The sequence below is a fragment of the Pseudophryne corroboree genome, chromosome 1 (assembly GCF_028390025.1).
Source record: "Pseudophryne corroboree isolate aPseCor3 chromosome 1, aPseCor3.hap2, whole genome shotgun sequence".
Classification (NCBI taxonomy): domain Eukaryota; kingdom Metazoa; phylum Chordata; class Amphibia; order Anura; family Myobatrachidae; genus Pseudophryne; species Pseudophryne corroboree.
In genome coordinates this window covers 977063600-977082425 of record NC_086444.1, presented here as the reverse complement: position 1 = coordinate 977082425, position 18826 = coordinate 977063600, and the positions used below count along the sequence as shown (strand labels likewise).

The 18826-nt window shown below is 45.3% G+C and overlaps 1 protein-coding gene across 2 annotated transcripts in view; it reads left to right on the top strand.

Annotated features, from left to right (window-relative positions):
* The window catches only part of MND1 (meiotic nuclear divisions 1), a 267374-nt gene that overhangs the window by 198454 nt on the left and 50094 nt on the right, over nucleotides 1-18826 (top strand). For both annotated transcript variants that reach the window (XM_063920524.1, XM_063920523.1), the window contains one exon: nucleotides 15674-15788. In XM_063920524.1, coding sequence (XP_063776594.1) covers nucleotides 15674-15788 — 115 coding nt within the window. The remainder of the gene's footprint in view (nucleotides 1-15673; nucleotides 15789-18826) is intronic.

The following is an 18826-nucleotide window of genomic DNA, read 5'->3' as shown; positions in this document are numbered from 1 at the left end:
TGACCGAGCTGATCGCAATCTAGGAGTAGGTCTGGAGCTACTCAGAAACTGCAAGAAAATATTTAGTAGCAGTTCTGCTACTCTTTCGTTCGCTAGTCTGCTAAGCTAAGATACACTCCCAGAGGGCGGTGGCCTAGCGTTTGCAATGCTGCTAAAAGCAGCTAGCGAGCGAACAACTCTGAATGAGGGCCATTGTGTGAAATCTTATAATGGTTACAGGGCGTGTAGTGCATACTGGCATCTAGGTCAGATGGGCCTCGCACCACTCACTCTACACTCAGAGTACACATGCCTTGTGCTGGCATGTGTCTCCCTCCTCATCTGTCCAGTTACGTCTATGGATATATAGTACCGCCCAGTGAAAGCAAAGTCTTTGGTATTGTGCTAGACAGAGCCTAAGCTTTTTGCGTACCGTCTTCCCAAATAGCACTGGGAAGATGGCGCCGTAGAAGAGGAGGGACTCGCTTGCTGGTGGATGGGCCTGCTGCTCAGAGAAGCATGCCCGCTGCACACAGGCCAATTTATGTGTTATACGCTCCTGCATGGAACTTTACATAATTAGAGGAGTGATATGTATGGTCCTGACTTTGGACTGATGAAGTGTTGACGTAATGTGAGGTCCTTTCAAGGAGATGTAATTTGTGAAGAAAAAGAAAGCATTATAGATGTGAATAGCACAGAAATGAATGCAGAGATATTGTGAAAAAGACTGGCCGCATACTTGCAGGTGATCTTTATTTTGTGGTGGAGCAGTAACGGCACTCAGACTTCACAGCTTCTCATACAGTGTAGGGGGCGGATGGGGGTAGGGGATGGGGCATCAGAGTATATCTGGGAAGAGACAGGACATTTGAGTGTATGAAGGAATAGAGGGAACTGGATAGACCATTGGGGAGTAGAATTAGATGTGGGAAGAATAAAGCAAACATGTTTTAGTCCAACATTTTTTGTGTAAATCTCCCTCTTGCAGTGAGTAAATGTTGGTATCTTTGTTTTGGGGTAGTTATGTGTTTTAAGTCCATAAATAGCAGCTTTTACTACCGTACTTAACTGATATAAGTTGTTGTGAAACGTGCACTTCAGATTACCTTGAAATAAGTTATGGAGGAAGGGGCTAGCTTCTTCTGAATGATGCCATTAGGGGACAGCTCATGCCTTTAAATCGATCAGTAAGTCATGCTTGTGTTACATATACCATTAATAATTTTTCTAATATTCTAATATGGGTTTTCTTGTTGCATGTGCATTATTTATTGCGTTTAAAATCCTTTCCCCAAAAAGAGTGGCGTAAAGTGCTGAATATAACTGTGCCTGCTCACTGTCTGTGTGTCATACTTAAACATGGAGTTTTCATGTGGTAATAGATATAAAGCTGTTTATTAACCGGAGAACAGAATTTATTACAGATTAGAAAGGAATGCTGCCTATATGAAGTACTTTGGTTTTCTATAATATTATGGAAATTCTTTGGGATGGTTTTCAAAGCACTTTAATGTGATAGGAATGTTGAAATGCGTTGACAAAGCACAAATTGCTTTTAAAAAGGTACAATTCACTGCTTTTCAGCTCAATGTATACCTCCGATACGGCTTCACTCCATGCTGTTACCTTTCAAAAGGAACCCTTTACATATGAATGTAATACAGTTTATGTCACTTTAAAGACCACTAGTAGGAGACAAGTCTGTGTAGTGCCTAAAATGTACCGTTGGCTCCTAATTATCTATCTCATTTGGTGTGCCTATTCCCTTCCTGGTCCTGGACTTCCCAAATATGCTGTATATTATCTACCACATAGTTGCTCTGGGATGCCGCCCGACATAAGGCAGTTTTATTTGTTGTAGGTCAGTATATGGAATAAGTTTGTAAGGGAAGATGGCCACATTTGCAGAGCAGTAGAAGCTGGTAAAGGGCAGGAATTGGGAAAAGTGACGGCTTTCCTGTTGAGGCACCTAATTTATACCACTTTCAGACAGAAAAGTCTGAAAGTCCCGGCAATTACCCGCCATTTCAATGCCGGGTCGTTTTGCCGGGACCTGCCTGACTCCCTCTTTCACACAGACATGCAAGTTACCAAGTCGAGAATTTCGACCCTGTAATTTGCATATCAACACGGATATTTCTCTGACGTCCTAGTGGATGCTGGGAACTCCGTAAGGACCATGGGGAATAGACGGCTCCGCAGGAGACTGGGCACATCTAAGAAAGATTTAGGACTATCTGGTGTGCACTGGCTCCTCCCCCTATGACCCTCCTCCAAGCCTCGGTTAGATTTCTGTGCCCGGCTGAGCTGGATGCACACTAGGGGCTCTCCTGAGCTCCTAGAAGAAAGTATAGTTTAGGTTTTTTATTTTACAGTGAGACCTGCTGGCAACAGGCTCACTGCAGCGAGGGACTAAGGGGAGAAGAAGCAAACCTACCTAACTGGTGGTAGCTTGGGCTTCTTAGGCTACTGGACACCATTAGCTCCAGAGGGATCGAACACAGGACCCGACCTCGTCGTCCGTTCCCGGTGCCGCGCCGCCGTCCCCCTTACAGAGCCAGAAGCAAGAAGGTGGTCCAGAAAATCGCCGGCTGAAGACTTCTGTCTTCTCCAAGGTAGCGCACAGCACTGCAGCTGTGCGCCATTGCTCCTCATGCACACCACACACTCCGGTCACTGATGGGTGCAGGGCGCTGGGGGGGGGGGCGCCCTGAGCAGCAATATTAACACCTTGGCTGGCAAAACTAACACCATATATAGCCTCAGGGGCTATATAGGTGTATATTAACCCCTGCCAGAAACGATAAAATAGCGGGAGAAAGCCCACCGAAAAAGGGGCGGAGCCATCTCCCTCAGCACACTGGCGCCATTTTTCCCTCACAGCTCCGCTGGAAGGAAGCTCCTTGGCTCTCCCCTGCAGTCCTGCACTACAGAAAGGGTAAAAAAAGAGAGGGGGGGCACAATTTAGGCGCAGTATATATATTATATAGGCAGCTATAAGGGAAAACACTCTGTATAGGTGATATCCCTGTGTTATATAGCGCCCTGGTGTGTGCTGGCTTACTCTCCCTCTGTCTCCCCAAAGGGCTTTGTGGGGTCCTGTCCTCTGTAAGAGCATTCCCTGGGTGTCTGCTGGGTGTCGGTACTGCTGTGTCGACATGTATGATGAGGATAATGATGTGGAGGCGGAACAAATGCCTGTGAATGTGATGTCACCCCCTGCGGGGTCGACACCAGTGTGGATGGACTTATGGAAGGAATTACGTGACAGTGTCAGCTCCTTACATAAAAGGTTTGACGACATAGGACAGCCGGCTACTCAGCTTGTGCCTGTCCAAGCGTCTCAAATGTCATCAGGGGCTATAAAACGCCCGCTACCTCAGATGACAGATACAGATGTCGACACGGATATCGACTCCAGTGTCGACGATGATGAGACGAGTGTACCCTCCAATAGATCCACCCGTTACATGATTGAGGCAATGAAAAATGTTTTACACATTTCTGATGATACCCCTGGTACCACAAAAAAGGGTATTATGTTTGGTGAGAAAAAAACTACCAGTAGTTTTTCCTGCATCTGATGAATTAAATGAGGTGTGTGAGGAAGCGTGGACTTCCCCAGATAAGAAATTGATCATTTCTAAACGGTTAATGGCTGCGTACCCTTTCCCGCCAGAGGATAGGTCACGCTGGGAAACACCCCCTAGGGTAGATAAAGCGCTGACACGCTTATCAAAGAAGGTGGCACTACCATCTCCGGATACGGCTGCCCTAAAAGAACCTGCTGATAGAAAGCAGGAAAGTACCCTAAAAGCTATATACACACACACTGGCATTATATTGAGACCCGCTATTGCATCAGCTTGGATGTGCAGTGCTGCAGCTGCGTGGTCAGACTCCCTGTCGGAAAACATTGATACCATGGATAGGTACAATATTTTGTTAACGATTGACCATATAAAAGACGTGGTCTTATACATGCGTGATGCACAGAGGGATATCTGCCGGCTGGCATCAAAAATAAGCGCTATGTCCATTGCCGCCAGACGGGGGTTATGGACTAGGCAATGGTCAGGTGATGCCGACTCCAAGCGGCACATGGAAGTTTTACCCTATAAAGGGGTGGAACTTTTTGGGGAAGGTCTTTCAGACCTTGTTTCCACAGCTACTGCTGGGAAATCGACTTTTTTGCCACAGGCTACCCCACAACAAAAGAAAGCACCGTATTATCAGGTACAGTCCTTTCGGCCCCAGAAAAATAAGAGGGCTAGAGGCTCATCCTTTCTGCCGAGGGGCAGAGGAAGGGGGAAAAAGCTGCAGCACACAGCTAGTTCCCAGGAGCAGAAGTCCTCCCCTGCGTCCGGTAAGTCCACAGCATGATGCTGGGGCTGCTCAGGCGGAACCGGGAACGGTGGGGGCACGTCTCAGGTTTTTCAGCACACAGTGGGCTCTCTCACAGGTGGATCCCTGGGTCTTTCAAGTAGTATCTCAGGGGTACAGGCTGGAATTCGAGACGTCTCCCCCCCCCGCCGTTTCCTAAAATCTGCCTTGCCGGCAACTCCCTCTGCCAGGGAGGCAGTGTTGGTGGCTATTCAAAAACTGTATTCACAGAAAGTGATTGTCAAGGTACCCCTCCTTCAGCAAGGAAAGGGTTACTACTCCACAGTGTTTGTGGTACCGAAACCGGACGGTTCGGTGAGACCCATCTTAAATTTAAAAGACTTGAACACTTATATCAAAAGGTTCAAGTTCAAGATGGAATCGCTCAGGGCGGTTATTGCGAGCCTGGAGGAGGGGGATTACATGGTCTCCCTGGACATCAAGGATGCGTACCTGCATGTCCCCATTTACCCTCCGCACCAGGAGTACCTCAGATTTGTGGTACAAGACTGTCATTATCAGTTCCAGACGCTGCCGTTTGGGTTATCCACGGCACCGAGGGTCTTTACCAAGGTAATGGCCGAAATGATGATACTCCTTCGCAAGAAGGGAGCTTTAATTATCCCGTACTTGGACGATCTCCTGATAAAGGCGAGGTCCAAAGAACAGTTGATAGTGGGGGTGGCACTTTCTCGGGAAGTGCTACAACAGCACGGCTGGATTCTCAATATTCCAAAGTCACAGCTGGTCCCGACGACACGTCTTCTGTTCCTGGGAATGATTCTGGACACAGACCAGAAAAGAGTGTTTCTTCCACTGGAAAAAGCCGAGGAATTGTCATCTCTGGTCAGAGACATCCTAAAACCAGGAAAAGTGTCGGTACATCAATGCACACGAGTCCTGGGAAAAATGGTAGCTTCATACGAAGCAATTCCATTCGGAAGTTTCCACGCAAGGACGTTCCAGTGGGACCTGTTGGACAAATGGTCCGGGTCCCATCTCCAGATGCAACAGCGGATAACCCTATCATCCAGAACCAGGGTGTCGCTGCTGTGGTGGCTGCAGAGGGCTCATCTACTAGAGGGCCGCAGATTCGGAATACAGGACTGGGTCCTGGTGACCACGGATGCCAGCTTTCGGGGCTGGGGGGCAGTCACAAAGGGAAGAAATTTCCAAGGACTGTGGTCAAATCAGGAGATTTCTCTTCACATAAATATCCTGGAGCTAAGGGCCATTTACAATGCCCTAAGCCAGGCAAGACCCCTGCTTCAAAACCAGCCGGTACTGATCCAGTCAGACAACATCACGGCGGTCGCCCATGTAAACAGACAGAGCGGCGCGAGAAGCAGGATGGATGGCTATGGCAGAAGCCACAAGGATTCTCAGATGGGCAGAGAATCATGTGTTAGCACTGACAGCAGTGTTCATTCCGGGAGTGGACAACTGGGAAGCAGACTTCCTCAGCAGGCACGACCTCCACCTGGGAGAATGGGGACTTCATCCGGAAGTCTTCCAAATGCTGGTCAACCGGTGGGAAAAACCACAGGTAGACATGATGGCGTCCCGCCTCAACAAGAAGTTGAAAAGATATTGCGCCCGGTCAAGAGAGGTACCCACTGTGGCACATAGAAAAGAAGTGACCTTTTCCGATAGGAATATCGATTTCGAACGAAGAGATTTAGATTACCCTCCTGAACAAAGAAAACCTCAAAGATCTAACTATCATTATCCAAGGCAACCCGTTGGACGTTATCCATCAGATCAAAGGAACCGGGAGCCGTTCTCAAGAACTGAGTGGATTTATCCAAAAAGAACCTTTAGAAGGGACTTCAGAAGTCAAGGATGGGACAGAAGAGATACCATGAATACCTATAACAGATTTGAACCTTTTAACACATATAGAGAAGGCAGAGGATCTTTTTTAGGACAACGAGATTATCCAAGGAATACGAGGTACTGACCCCTAAAAGAGGAAAGAGGGGTGGAAAGAAGAAAAGAAGGAAAAAGAATAACACCAGTAAGAAAAATACACATATCCCCAATGATCAGACCACGAATAATGATTCAGTGAAAATCTTCAATCTAAGCTCTAGAACTCTGACAGAAGATGAGGAGAAAATCCTACAGAAGGGACTCAAATTTGCACCAACATCTGAAACCAATTCCTTTAATGTTCATATAGACATACATAAATTTTCACGAAAACTGACTCTCAAAAAATTATTTTCCATGAACAAACCAGAGACGATTGAGGAAGAACCTGAAGAGCCAACCCCTTTCAAGAAGAAATCAACCTTCTTTCCCTCACATGTAAAAGGTTGTATGGTGGAGAGCTTTACGAAGTCAGTTTTAGAAGACGTACAGAAGTTGAAAAATACAAAAAATAAGAAAAACAATCGTCTTTAAAACATAACCAGGAAAGAAAGAATGGCCATAAAATCGTTAAAGGATGACACCAATATCATAATTAAACCTTGTGATAAAGGTGGGGGAATTACAATACAGGATAAGGAAGACTACATCAGGGAAATATCATCACAGCTCAACAGCAATAATACTTATCAGAAGTTAAAATCCGACCCTTCGATCAGGATTAAAAACAACTATGGTAAACATATTACCAAGTACCTAGAGAAAGGCATTCTAACTAAAAAAGAGTACGTTTTTTTAAACATCGAACACCCCAAAACCCCTACCATCTATACGCTTCCGAAAGTACATAAGGACCCTGAAAAACCACCGGGACGGCCGATAATCTCAGGATCAGGGAGTTTGACCACAAACTTATCAGAAATGATCGATTATTACCTTCAGCCTCTAGTGATAGAAGGCAAATCACATTTAAAGGACACTACGGATACTATCCAGAAATTAGAGAAATTAAAATGGGAAAGTGGGTCTTTTTTGACAACAGCTGACGTCACGTCGCTTTATACTATTATCAGCCACTCAGATGGTCTGAGGGCTGTAAAATGGCATTTAGAGAAATCCAATATGATTCCGGATAAGATTGAATTTATTTTGGAGAGTATCCAATTTATTCTGGATAACAACTATTTTTTCTTCAATGGGGATTACTTCCTCCAAAAAGTAGGTACAGCCATGGGCACCAAGTTCGCGCCGAGCTATGCAAACCTTTTCATGTCATGGTGGGAGGAGAGTGCAGTTTGGAACAACACTTTGGCCGGCGCGGGCTTGGTGACATGGTACCGATATATTGATGATATAATCTTCATATGGAAGGGTGATCGTCAAGATCTGGATACATTTTGTACCGATCTAAACGCAAATGAATTGAATATCAAACTCACCTTTACCATCAGTCAAGAACAAGTAAATTTTCTAGATCTTACCATCTACATTAAGGAAAATGTGTTACATACTAAAGGATACAGTAAACCCACTGATTGTAATGGTTTAATTTCCTACACAAGCCAGCATCATCCTCTTTGGTTGAAGGGAATCCCTAAGGGGCAGTTTCTAAGGCTCAAAAGGAACTGCAGCGAACATCAAGACTATGAAGAACAAAAAGAAGTTATGAAGAGAAAATTCCTATCGAAAGGATATAAGAAAGAAGTGGTAGAGAAGGCAGAATTGGAAGTGTCCAGAATAGAACGGAAACATTTATTACATAAAACTCATAAAAAATTGGACACAACTAACAGTACCTCTGAATGGGCCTTTATATCAGGTTTTGGAGCGGACTATAGAAAACAGGAAAGTATCATCAAAAATCATTGGCATCTCTTGCTAAGAGATCCGATCCTGAAGGAGATAATTCCCGACAAACCGAGGTTCATTTATAGAAGGAGTAATAATTTAAAAAACCATCTAGTTAGAAGTGCCATGCCCTTTGATTCATTTAATCCTATACGTACCAAAGGTTTTCATAGATGTGGTACCTGTTTACCATGTAGAACCATACCATCTGAAACATCAAAAACCACCTCCTTTACAGTAAATAACATCGAATACAAAATCCACGATTTTATAACGTGCCACACAACTAATGTTGTTTATTTAATCAAATGTGAATGCGGTCTGTTTTACGTAGGACGGACGGGCAGAGCATTGAAAACTCGTATAGCAGAGCACCTGCGTAATATTAAAAAAGGTGTTACAACACATACTTCATCAGAACACTTTTTAAAAACACATAAATGTTCAACATCAAAAATCGTCTTCTTTATTGGAATACAACAAGTGAGGTCAAATTGGAGAGATAGAGACACGGAAGGTAATTTGGCCAGGTCAGAAATGAATTGGATATTTAAATTAGATACACTTATTCCCACTGGTTTAAATTCTGACTTCGAGCTTAAATGGTTCATGTAATGAATCAATTTTTTCCTCAGCTTACTAAATTAGAGAGATAGAATCATGGGTCAAATCTTATTATTTATTTTTTATTATTATTTCTTATTTTATTATTATTTACTATTTATTATTTTTTATTATTATTTTTTCATATGTGGAGATATATATATTTATATGATATATATGATGGATAAGTACCTTATTCCTAATAAGAGTATAACTAAAGTATGAGAAGAATGTGTTGCCAAATCTTTCCCTTTATCTAGTAATACTGAAGCTCAGCTAGATCTTTTCTCGGTTAACCTGAAGTATCGCGGGCCGGAAGAGCCGCTAGACCTACTTCCGGTGAATGGAACGCAGCGTGGAACGCACGCGGCTCCACTTCCGGTGAGCTGGAACGCAAGACGGAACGCATGGCGTCCGTCATTGCGATTCCAATTTCTTTGCTCTCATTCAGCAAACTAAAAATCTTTTAGGTCTCAACATGATTATATTCCTGCCAAGCATGAACATTATATTATTTTATCATGTGCATTTATCATTTGTATTTTATAATTATTCTGTTACCCAGCATTCCATGGGATAATCACCATTTTCTGTTTAGAGGTATAAATACCTCTGTCATCACTACCTGGATAGGCACCTTGAAAAAGACCAGGGAGGTCGAAACGTCGTTGGTGAAACCAGGTAGTGATTTTTTACATTGATTTTTCATCATCTTTTTGTTTTTTCTATGGAATACCATTTTTGAAGTATGCTTTACATGCTAGTATTGACATAAAACCGGATTATGCCAATTTTTGTCTATGACATCTGACCTGCATGTTTTCTGTACAAATCAGAAGGTGGACACTACATAGAAAAACAATCAATTTTGCTATTTTTATGAACTTTTAATAAAAACTTTATTGAATTGTCGTGGATGTTATCCTGATTTGAAAGATACCTTTATACGTGGGAACCATCCCCCTCCAAAAGTGAGTGGGGTACGTCTATTGGGAAAAAATTCCTTTCTTGCCTTATGACATGGTGGATACAGTGTTTAAAGATACCTTTATACACCTGTCTGCATCTATTTCTATGTGAGTTTTGGTACGTCCAAAAACACCTGTGGAGTGGTGGCGAGATACTATCCCTATCTACTATCAAATTGGTTTTCTGGCACCTTAGGCCTCTTTTTCTGGACACTCTGAGGCCGTGTGTTTTTAGTGTTTCAAGCAATACTACCCATAGATTGCATTTTCTCTTTTTTTCATGTGTGACATCTGGACATTAAGAGACTTCTGACACAGCGATTACCGGAAGGGACCACAGCATTTGTGATGTATACCCAATTTTAAAGATTGTGTTATCGCCTTTGATCTATCCTTTCTTTCCTTTTCTTTTGAATATTTCTTTGATCTGTTATTTGGACAGATCTGTTGAGGATTTAGATTGGGCTGATAACTTTGCGCCAGGAATTTACACTATTGTAATCTTGATAGCGGTGGACGCTCTAGTGACACCATGGGTGTACCAGTCGGTTTACGTGTTTCCTCCTCTACCTCTCATACCAAAGGTACTGAGAATAATAAGAAGGCAAGGAGTGAAAACCATACTCGTGGTTCCGGATTGGCCAAGAAGAGCTTGGTACCCGGAACTTCAAGAGATGCTTGCAGAGGACCCTTGGCCTCTGCCGCTCAGACAAGACCTGCTGCAGCAGGGACCCTGTCTGTTCCAAGACTTTACCGCGGCTGCGTTTGACGGCATGGCGGTTGAACACCGGATCCTGAAGGAAAAGGGTATTCCGGAGGAAGTCATCCCTACCCTGATCAAAGCCAGGAAGGATGTCACCGCAAAACATTATCACCGCATTTGGCGGAAATATGTTGCTTGGTGTGAGGCCATGAAGGCCCCGACGGAGGAATTTCAACTGGGTCGATTCCTGCACTTCCTGCAAGCAGGGGTGTCGTTGGGCCTCAAATTGGGGTCCATAAAGGTCCAGATTTCGGCTCTGTCGATTTTCTTACAGAAAGAACTGGCTTCTCTGCCTGAAGTTCAGACTTTTGTCAAAGGAGTTCTGCATATTCAGCCTCCTTTTGTGCCCCCAGTGGCACCTTGGGATCTCAATGTGGTTTTGGCATTCCTAAAATCGCATTGGTTCGAACCACTTAAGACTGTGGATTTAAAATATCGCACGTGGAAAGTGGTCATGCTGTTGGCCCTGGCGTCGGCCAGGCGGGTTTCGGAATTGGCGGCTTTGTCTTGTAAAAGCCCTTATCTGATTTTCCATATGGATAGGGCAGAAATGAGGACTCGTCCTCAGTTTCTCCCAAAGGTGGTCTCAGCTTTGCATTTGAACCAACCTATTGTGGTGCCTGCGGCTACTAGGGACTTTGAGGATTCCAAGTTGCTGGACGTAGTCAGGGCCCTGAAAATTTATGTTTCCAGGACGGCTGGAGTCAGAAAAACTGACTCGCTGTTTATCCTGTATGCACCCACCAAGCTGGGTGCTCCTGCTTCTAAGCAGTCTATTGCGCGCTGGATTTGTAGCACTATTCAGCTGGCGCATTCTGCGGTGGGACTACCGCAGCCTAAATCTGTAAAAGCCCATTCCACAAGGAAGGTGGGTTCATCTTGGGCGGCTGCCCGAGGGGTCTCGGCTTTACAACTTTGCCGAGCTGCTACTTGGTCAGGGGCAAACACGTTTGCAAAATTCTACAAATTTGATACCCTGGCTGAGGAGGACCTGGAGTTCTCTCATTCGGTGTTGCAGAGTCGTCCGCACTCTCCTGCCCGTTTGGGAGCTTTGGTATAATCCCCATGGTCCTTACGGAGTTCCCAGCATCCACTAGGACGTCAGAGAAAATAAGAATTTACTCACCGGTAATTCTATTTCTCGTAGTCCGTAGTGGATGCTGGGTGCCCATCCCAAGTGCGGATTGTCTGCAATACTTGTAAATAGTTATTGTTACACAAATCGGGTTATTATTGCGAGCCATCTGTTCAGAGGCTCCTTTTGTTATCATACTGTTAACCGTGGTTTCCTATCACGAGTTATACGTGTGATTGGTGTGGCTGGTATGAGTCTTACCCGGGATTCAAAATCCTTCCTTATTGTGTCAGCTCTTCCGGGCACAGTGTCCTAACTGAGGCTTGGAGGAGGGTCATAGGGGGAGGAGCCAGTGCACACCAGATAGTCCTAAATCTTTCTTAGATGTGCCCAGTCTCCTGCGGAGCCGTCTATTCCCCATGGTCCTTACGGAGTTCCCAGCATCCACTACGGACTACGAGAAATAGAATTACCGGTGAGTAAATTCTTATTTTTGTCTGTGTGAAAGGGTCAACCCATGTCGAAATTCCCGTGTCTTCGACCCTGGTCGACCCTTTCACACAGAAAAAGGACCCATGTGTTTCATGAAATTACCGGGTGGAATTGCTTCACTCAGTAATTTCTATTTCTGTCTGAAAGAGGTATTACTGATGTAAAAGGTGGAGAGGATATATTATCAGGGGCGTACTGTCAGGGTCTGGGGTCTTACCATTGGCGCTGAGTTCCGGGGTCTCCCTGTCCGGGTCATGGCAGTGCTGCAGCGGCTGGCAGCCGGTTGCTGCTCTGTATGAGGGGCTGCAGTGAGACTGACGGAAGCTGTGGGCAATGGAGTTCAGTGAGCAGGGACTCAGCAGGGAAAAGGAACCTTTTCTTGTATGTCTGCAGTTATGGGAGCCGCCATGTTGGAGACCAGTGCATGCAGTGTAGCCAGTAGCAGTGCTTCTTGTAAGTTCTCAGCCAATCACAGAATGCTTCCCCTTTTAGAAAGGGTTGGACTTGAATCAAACACTGTCAGTGCTTTATGTTGCTCTTCGTAGAAGGTGCCTCTGTGCTCCTGAGGGCGTCTTGGTTGCTCGGTTCTTTGAGTCCCTGGAAGTCTCCTGCCTTGGTCATCTGCACGTTGCTCTGCTTCTCTCCGCTCTCTGATCCAGAGTTTGGCACCGACGCCGCTTCCTGCAGCAGCCAGCTCGCCAGGTGGAAACTGTGGGTAATCGGGAGCTGTTGGTGGTTCCTTGGGATCTCTGCCTAGTTGCCAGAAGTACAGTTTCTATAGTCTGAGTTCTTCAGTCACATCTTCCAAGAATCCAGTTACAAAGTCTCAGTTCTTCAGTCACTTCTTCCAAGTATCCAGTTCTTGGATACTTAGAAGTATCCGCAGCAACTCAGCCTCCAGTCTTCACAGTTATTGTCTCCAAATCCCAGTCATCAAGTACCCTGTCTCCACAGCTATGGTCTTCAAGTTCAAGGCATCAAGTACCCAGTTTCATACCTGTTGTTATTGTGTCCAAGTCCCAGCCTTCAAGTAACCTGTCTTTACAGTCATAGTCCTCAAGTTACAGTTATCCAACGCTCAGTCTACACAGATATTATCCCCAATCAAGTACCAGTCTTTGCAGTTATTTTCTTCTTCCTACAGTAACCATGCTCCCTGACTTCACAGCAACAGTTATTTCTTAACCAGTTGTCATAGTGTGCCTATCCTTCTACCCTGGGAGTCCATGAGATGGAACTATATCCAGCCTCCACGTCTTCTTCTGTCAGTGGCCTCTACCACCTCCGCCCAAACCCCTTCGTCGGATTCCACATTACAGCCTGACCTGACAGGTTCCTTGCCTTGCATGGCACTTAGTTCCCTCTACACAAAATGACTTAAACACTGCACTACGTGAACAGTTGGAGATTGCGTATCATCGAATACGTCTAATTAGACAAAACATTATCAAACATAGGCAGCATGCCCCTCCTAAGTCTTCAGCCTGCTCCATTTCTAGAAAGCATGGGCTGTTTGTTTCCTATAGCAGGAATACAACGAGCATGGGTCTCCATGCTTGTTAAACAGTGTGCCCAAATCCTTTACCAGAGGCTGCCAGTCCTATGGGTAATAAGATTGGGAACCCATGGAGGGGATCCGGTCTGAAGATCGACACTGTCTAGGTCGACAATGTTTAGGTCGACCACTATAGGTCGACAGGGTTGGAAGGTCGACGGGTTTCTAGGTCGACATGTGCTAGGTCGACAGGTCAAAAGGTCGACATGAGTTTTTCAAATTTTTTTCTTTTTTTTTTACTTTTTCATACTTAACAATCCATGTGGATTATGATTGGAACGGCAATCTGTGCCGAGCGAAGCGGTAGCGGAGCAAGGTACCTTGCCCGAAGCATGGCGAGCGACCACGGTGCACTAATTGAGGTTCCTGGTCACTCTACGAAGAAAACGACACAAAATAAAACAACCTCATGTCGACCTTTTGACCTGTCGACCTATAGTGGTTGACCTAAACATTGTCGACCTAGACACTGTCGATCTATTGATCCACACCCCCCATAGAGTGGGTGTCCCTATGATACCTTGCTTCTTATACCAAAAGAGTAAATGAAACAAAAAATAGATACAATATTATATAGTATAAGATTTGATTTAAAAGACAACCCAAAAGCCTTAGATGGTAAAACAACATTATGATTGTCCAACGAGAAATTACAGTAGCACTTTTTTCTTTTGTATCACTTTTGATAGTTTGAGCAGTGAGTGGTCTGTAGGAGAAAAACTGAGCACTCTATTGTACTGAAAATGATAGTAAAGACACCTAAAGACTTTCCCAGCTCTTGGCACATTAAGGAACACTTTTACTTTGCGGAGGCTGCTCCCAGTTGTAGAAAGGAGGCATGCATCTTCATGTACACTGAGCAGACCACCAAATGCAGCAGTGCATACGCAAAGTGTGTTGCTGTGCGCTTATGGAACACTTTGTCATTCATATGGGATGAGTGTTCCTCATGACTCAAGTGCACAGTAAATTTTTAGTTCATATTTAATATATACACTAACATGTTATGTTATTATATATTATGTTACTCTCTTATGTTATACTTTAAACATTAGCGATGTGAAACTTTGCTAATGCAGCTGGAGTGATCTAAGTAAAAAACAGATGCCTCCTGCTGGCATTGCAGATTAGAGTGCTGCGTCCCAAGATGCAGCATCTATTAGTCCTGGGGTTACTCAGATTGGCCCTCACAGCTCCATAGCCGAGGCCTGGAAGTGATTCTGACCTCAGCACTCCCAGGAATAAAGGCCAGCACTGCTCCCACTCCCTACCCCCAAACAGCGCATTGGGCGTTGCGTGCAACAATGCAGGACCTGTTGGGTTTACGCACATTTCTGAATTAGGCCCATAGTTTGATTTGTTGCTGCTTCCAAAATCTGAAGTAATTTTAAGAATTAATTTTGACCTAAGGGATCTTTGTATTTGGTGCTCTCGTAGATTACAGGAGAGATGGTAAAGTATAAGGGGTGTAGTATGTTATGCCGGGAGGCCGACCGCCGGCATACCGACAGCGTGGCGAGAGCAAAGGAGCCCCTTGCGGGCTCGCTGCGCTCGCCACGCTATTTTATTCTCCCTCCAGGGGGGTCGTGGACCCCCACGAGGGAGAATAGCTGTCGGTATGCTGGGTGTCGGGATTCCGGCGCCGGTATACTGTGTGCCGGGATCCCGACATTCGGCATACTGAAGACCACCCAGTGTAAGCCATGGTCTCTGATGTGAGCACTGGAGATCGGGCAACAGACAGAGATGATGATGGAAGAAGGGTGCAAGAAGACACATTGGAGAACAGTAGGATCAAGTTTGGCCAGCATAGGGCTGCTAGAACTTGCAACCGTTTCCCAGGGTCTTGTTACATGTCTCTAGCTTATCTAGTGGGCAACTGGATAATTCTTTATGTGTGATTGTTATATAAAATGCCACACTGGTCGGAATAGATACATTATTCCAGCATAATGCGGCAACAGTACTGAACACTGAAGCATATAGTGTGAATGACATCATGTGAAATGCGTTTTCTGAAGCACTTCAAAAGGAAATTAAACAACCACTGTTGGCCGCAATGTACATTACTAGTTTTATACTCTTATATAAGTGTGTGTGTAATATTTGATTCCATTGATTGTATCTTCTAGGATGAGCGATCCAAGCTGGCAGAGGAACTTGCATTGTTGAGGCAGCAAAGGGAGCAACTGATGGCAGAGCTAGACAAACACAAAGAATGTGATCCAGATGTTATAGAAGAGATTCGTAAGTCTTTGTTTCCAGTTTTTTGAGTAATGATTCCCCTTTCCTCTATCATCACCAGGAACATTGTAACCTTATATGGTCTGACTACTCCTAGCATTAGCCCCTTCCCATGCAGCACAGGGCACAATGTTCAGGCTGAGAGCTTTTCCATTCTCTTACGTAATATAAAAGGCATAACAAGCAAAATAATGAGTGCATCAATACATAATATAGTTCATACAGTTTTCACCTGAAATACAGCTTATTCCAGCTTCATTTAGGTCTTAGTTTAACCACATTTGTGCATTTGAAAGTTTTTATTACTCCTGAGCACCTCTTTGCTGGGGTAAAAGGTTCTATAGCCAGCCATTAACCAGGGTGATCTCTAAGGTAAATATGTCCTCCTTCAATCTCACTTTAATGTTGCATCCCCCAAAGTGAAGTATCCTGTTAGCAATGTGTTACAATACATGGTGCATCTCAACCTGCATCCGGCAAATGTCGCCCATACCCTCTAGCTCCTCCTATCAGAAAATGGTACATTTTGTGCCTTGTGAATGCAACCCCATAATTGTATGCAGTTTCATGTTCTTCCTGTGTAGATGGTCTTTTGTACAAAAAGAGCATATATATTACAGCACCACTTATGTGCTGCTGGGGAGCATTTTGTGTGTTTATTAATGACCCTCTTTGTGTAAATATTAGTATTAATAATAATCTTTGCAGAGTAAAGGTGCATACACACGGAGCGATATAACTGAGCGATTTTGACTATATAGTCAAAATCGCTCAGAAAGTTAGTGCAGATCGCTCCGTGTGTACACAGCCAGCGATAGCGATGCGCGTCCCCGCTAGGTCGCTATCGCTGGGAAAAATAGTCAGTGCAGGCAAGTCAATTTTGGCTATGTCGCTGCAAAAGTTAGTCAAAATCGCTAAACACTTTAAGAGGCCAGCGATTTTTCCCAGCGATAGCGATGTGCGGGCGGCGGCGGGTTGTGGCGGCGGTGCGGGCGGCGGCGGGTTGCGGTGGCGGTGTGGGCGACGGCGGGTTGCGGCGGTGGGTTGCGGTGGCGGTGTGGGCGGCGGCGGTGCGGGCGGCGGCGGGTTGCGGCAGCGGTGCGGGCGGGGGAAATTTACCTTTCTATTGCAGAGTTTGGCAGCGGAGCGGTACCAGTTTCAAAAATGGCGCCTCAGCGTCATTTTTGAAATTCAAGATGGCCGCCGCGAGCCAATCACGGCTCGCCGCGTCATCGCCCCGCCCCCTCCCGCTGACTTATATAAGTCAGCGCGAGGCAGCGGCTGTCAGTCCGACGGCGGAGGAGGAGCGGAGAAGAGCTCCTGAAGACTCCGTGGAAGTCCTGGATGGGCGGCGGCTATGCAAAAGAGCTTAGCAGCCGCCGCCCACCAGGTGAAGATGCTGGAAGTCCTGGGAAGGCGGCGGCCATGCAAAAGAGCTTAAAGGCCGCCGCCTCCCAGGTGAAGACGTCGTGGAAGTCCTGGATGGGCGGCGGCTATGCAAAAGAGCTTAGCAGCTGCCGCCCACCAGGTGAAGACGCCGGAGCAAGATCCCAGAAGCCCTGGGGAGGTGGCGCCCCCCCAGGTGAAGACGCCGGAAGCCCTGGGAAGGCGGCGGCCATGCAAAAGAGCTTAAAGGCCGCCGCCCCCAGGTGAAGACCCAGTTTAATAAAGGATTTTTAAAAGAATGTGTTGAGTTTTTTTTTTTATATTTTCTTTACAGGTGGACTACAGGTGCCAGCGGGCCCTTTATGTCCGGGCATGCTGGCACTTGTGGTTCTCCAAGTGCCAACATGCTGGGGCAGGCTTGCTGGGACCTGTAGGCCTCCTGTAAAGAACAATATTACTATTGAAAGGCTATCAGCCTCCCATCCACCGGGCCACGGATGGGGGGGACAGCCTCGGGCTTCACCCCTGGCCCTTGGGTGGCTGGAGGGGGGGACTCCTTGATTTAAGGGGTCCTCACTCATCCAGTGTACCCCGGCCAGGGGTGACTAGTTGGGGGGGTAATGGCACGGCCGCAGGGACCAATATAAAAGTGTCCCCCGGCTGTGGCATTATCTCCCTGGCTAGTGGAGCCCGGTGCTGGTTTGGAAAATACGGGGGACCCCTATGTCTTTTGTCCCCCGTATTTTTTAAACCAGGACCGGACGCAGAGCCCGGTGCTGGTTGTCTAAATATGGGGGAACCCTACTCATTTTTTCCTCTGTATTTTAACAACCAGGACTGGCTCAAAGAGCCCGAGGCTGGTTTTACATGGGAGGGGGGACCCCACGCAAATTTTTTTTTTAACTTTCAGCTATTTAAATACCAGCCACCCTGTAAAATCGTCCTATATATGACACTCATCCCCTTATTTAAATGAGATAGTCAAAATCTCCCATAGCCAAAATCTCCCATAGCCAAAATCTCTTGCATAGTTAGACAAAATCTCTGGTAAAGTTAGTCAAAATCTCCTACTGCCAGTTCAAGGGAAAAGTTAGTCAAAATCTCTCATAGCCAAAATCTCTCCGTGTGTATGCACCTTAAGATTGGCCATCTGGTTTGGACACGTATAGATTGATAAAAGTTGATTGACTAACATGAATTGCAGGGTAGTTATGGTAACATGATGTAATTATACAACTGCACTGCGTAGGTGCCACTGACATTATTTGTTGTTATTTGCATTAGTTGTCATTATGCATATGTCATCTAACTCTCACTGTGCAGCTCTAGAAATATACAAGCATACCTACATTTACAGTATATTCTCAGGATAATGAATTAACATGATTTATTAGTACTACTATAATCTTAGAGCTAATACGCACAACAAGGTGTACACAATGCCATACATACATAGGGTAGACACAAAGACAAGTATATGTGTAATTATCTATCTATCTATCTATCTATCTATCTATCTATCTATCTATCTATCTAGCCTACATCCACAGAAGATCTGTGGTAGGTTCTACAAGATTTTTGCAGCGTTCCTTCAAAAACTGTGTGCAAGTGCACCTTGAAGAACTGATGCTGTTATGAGGCCAACTATCGATTTG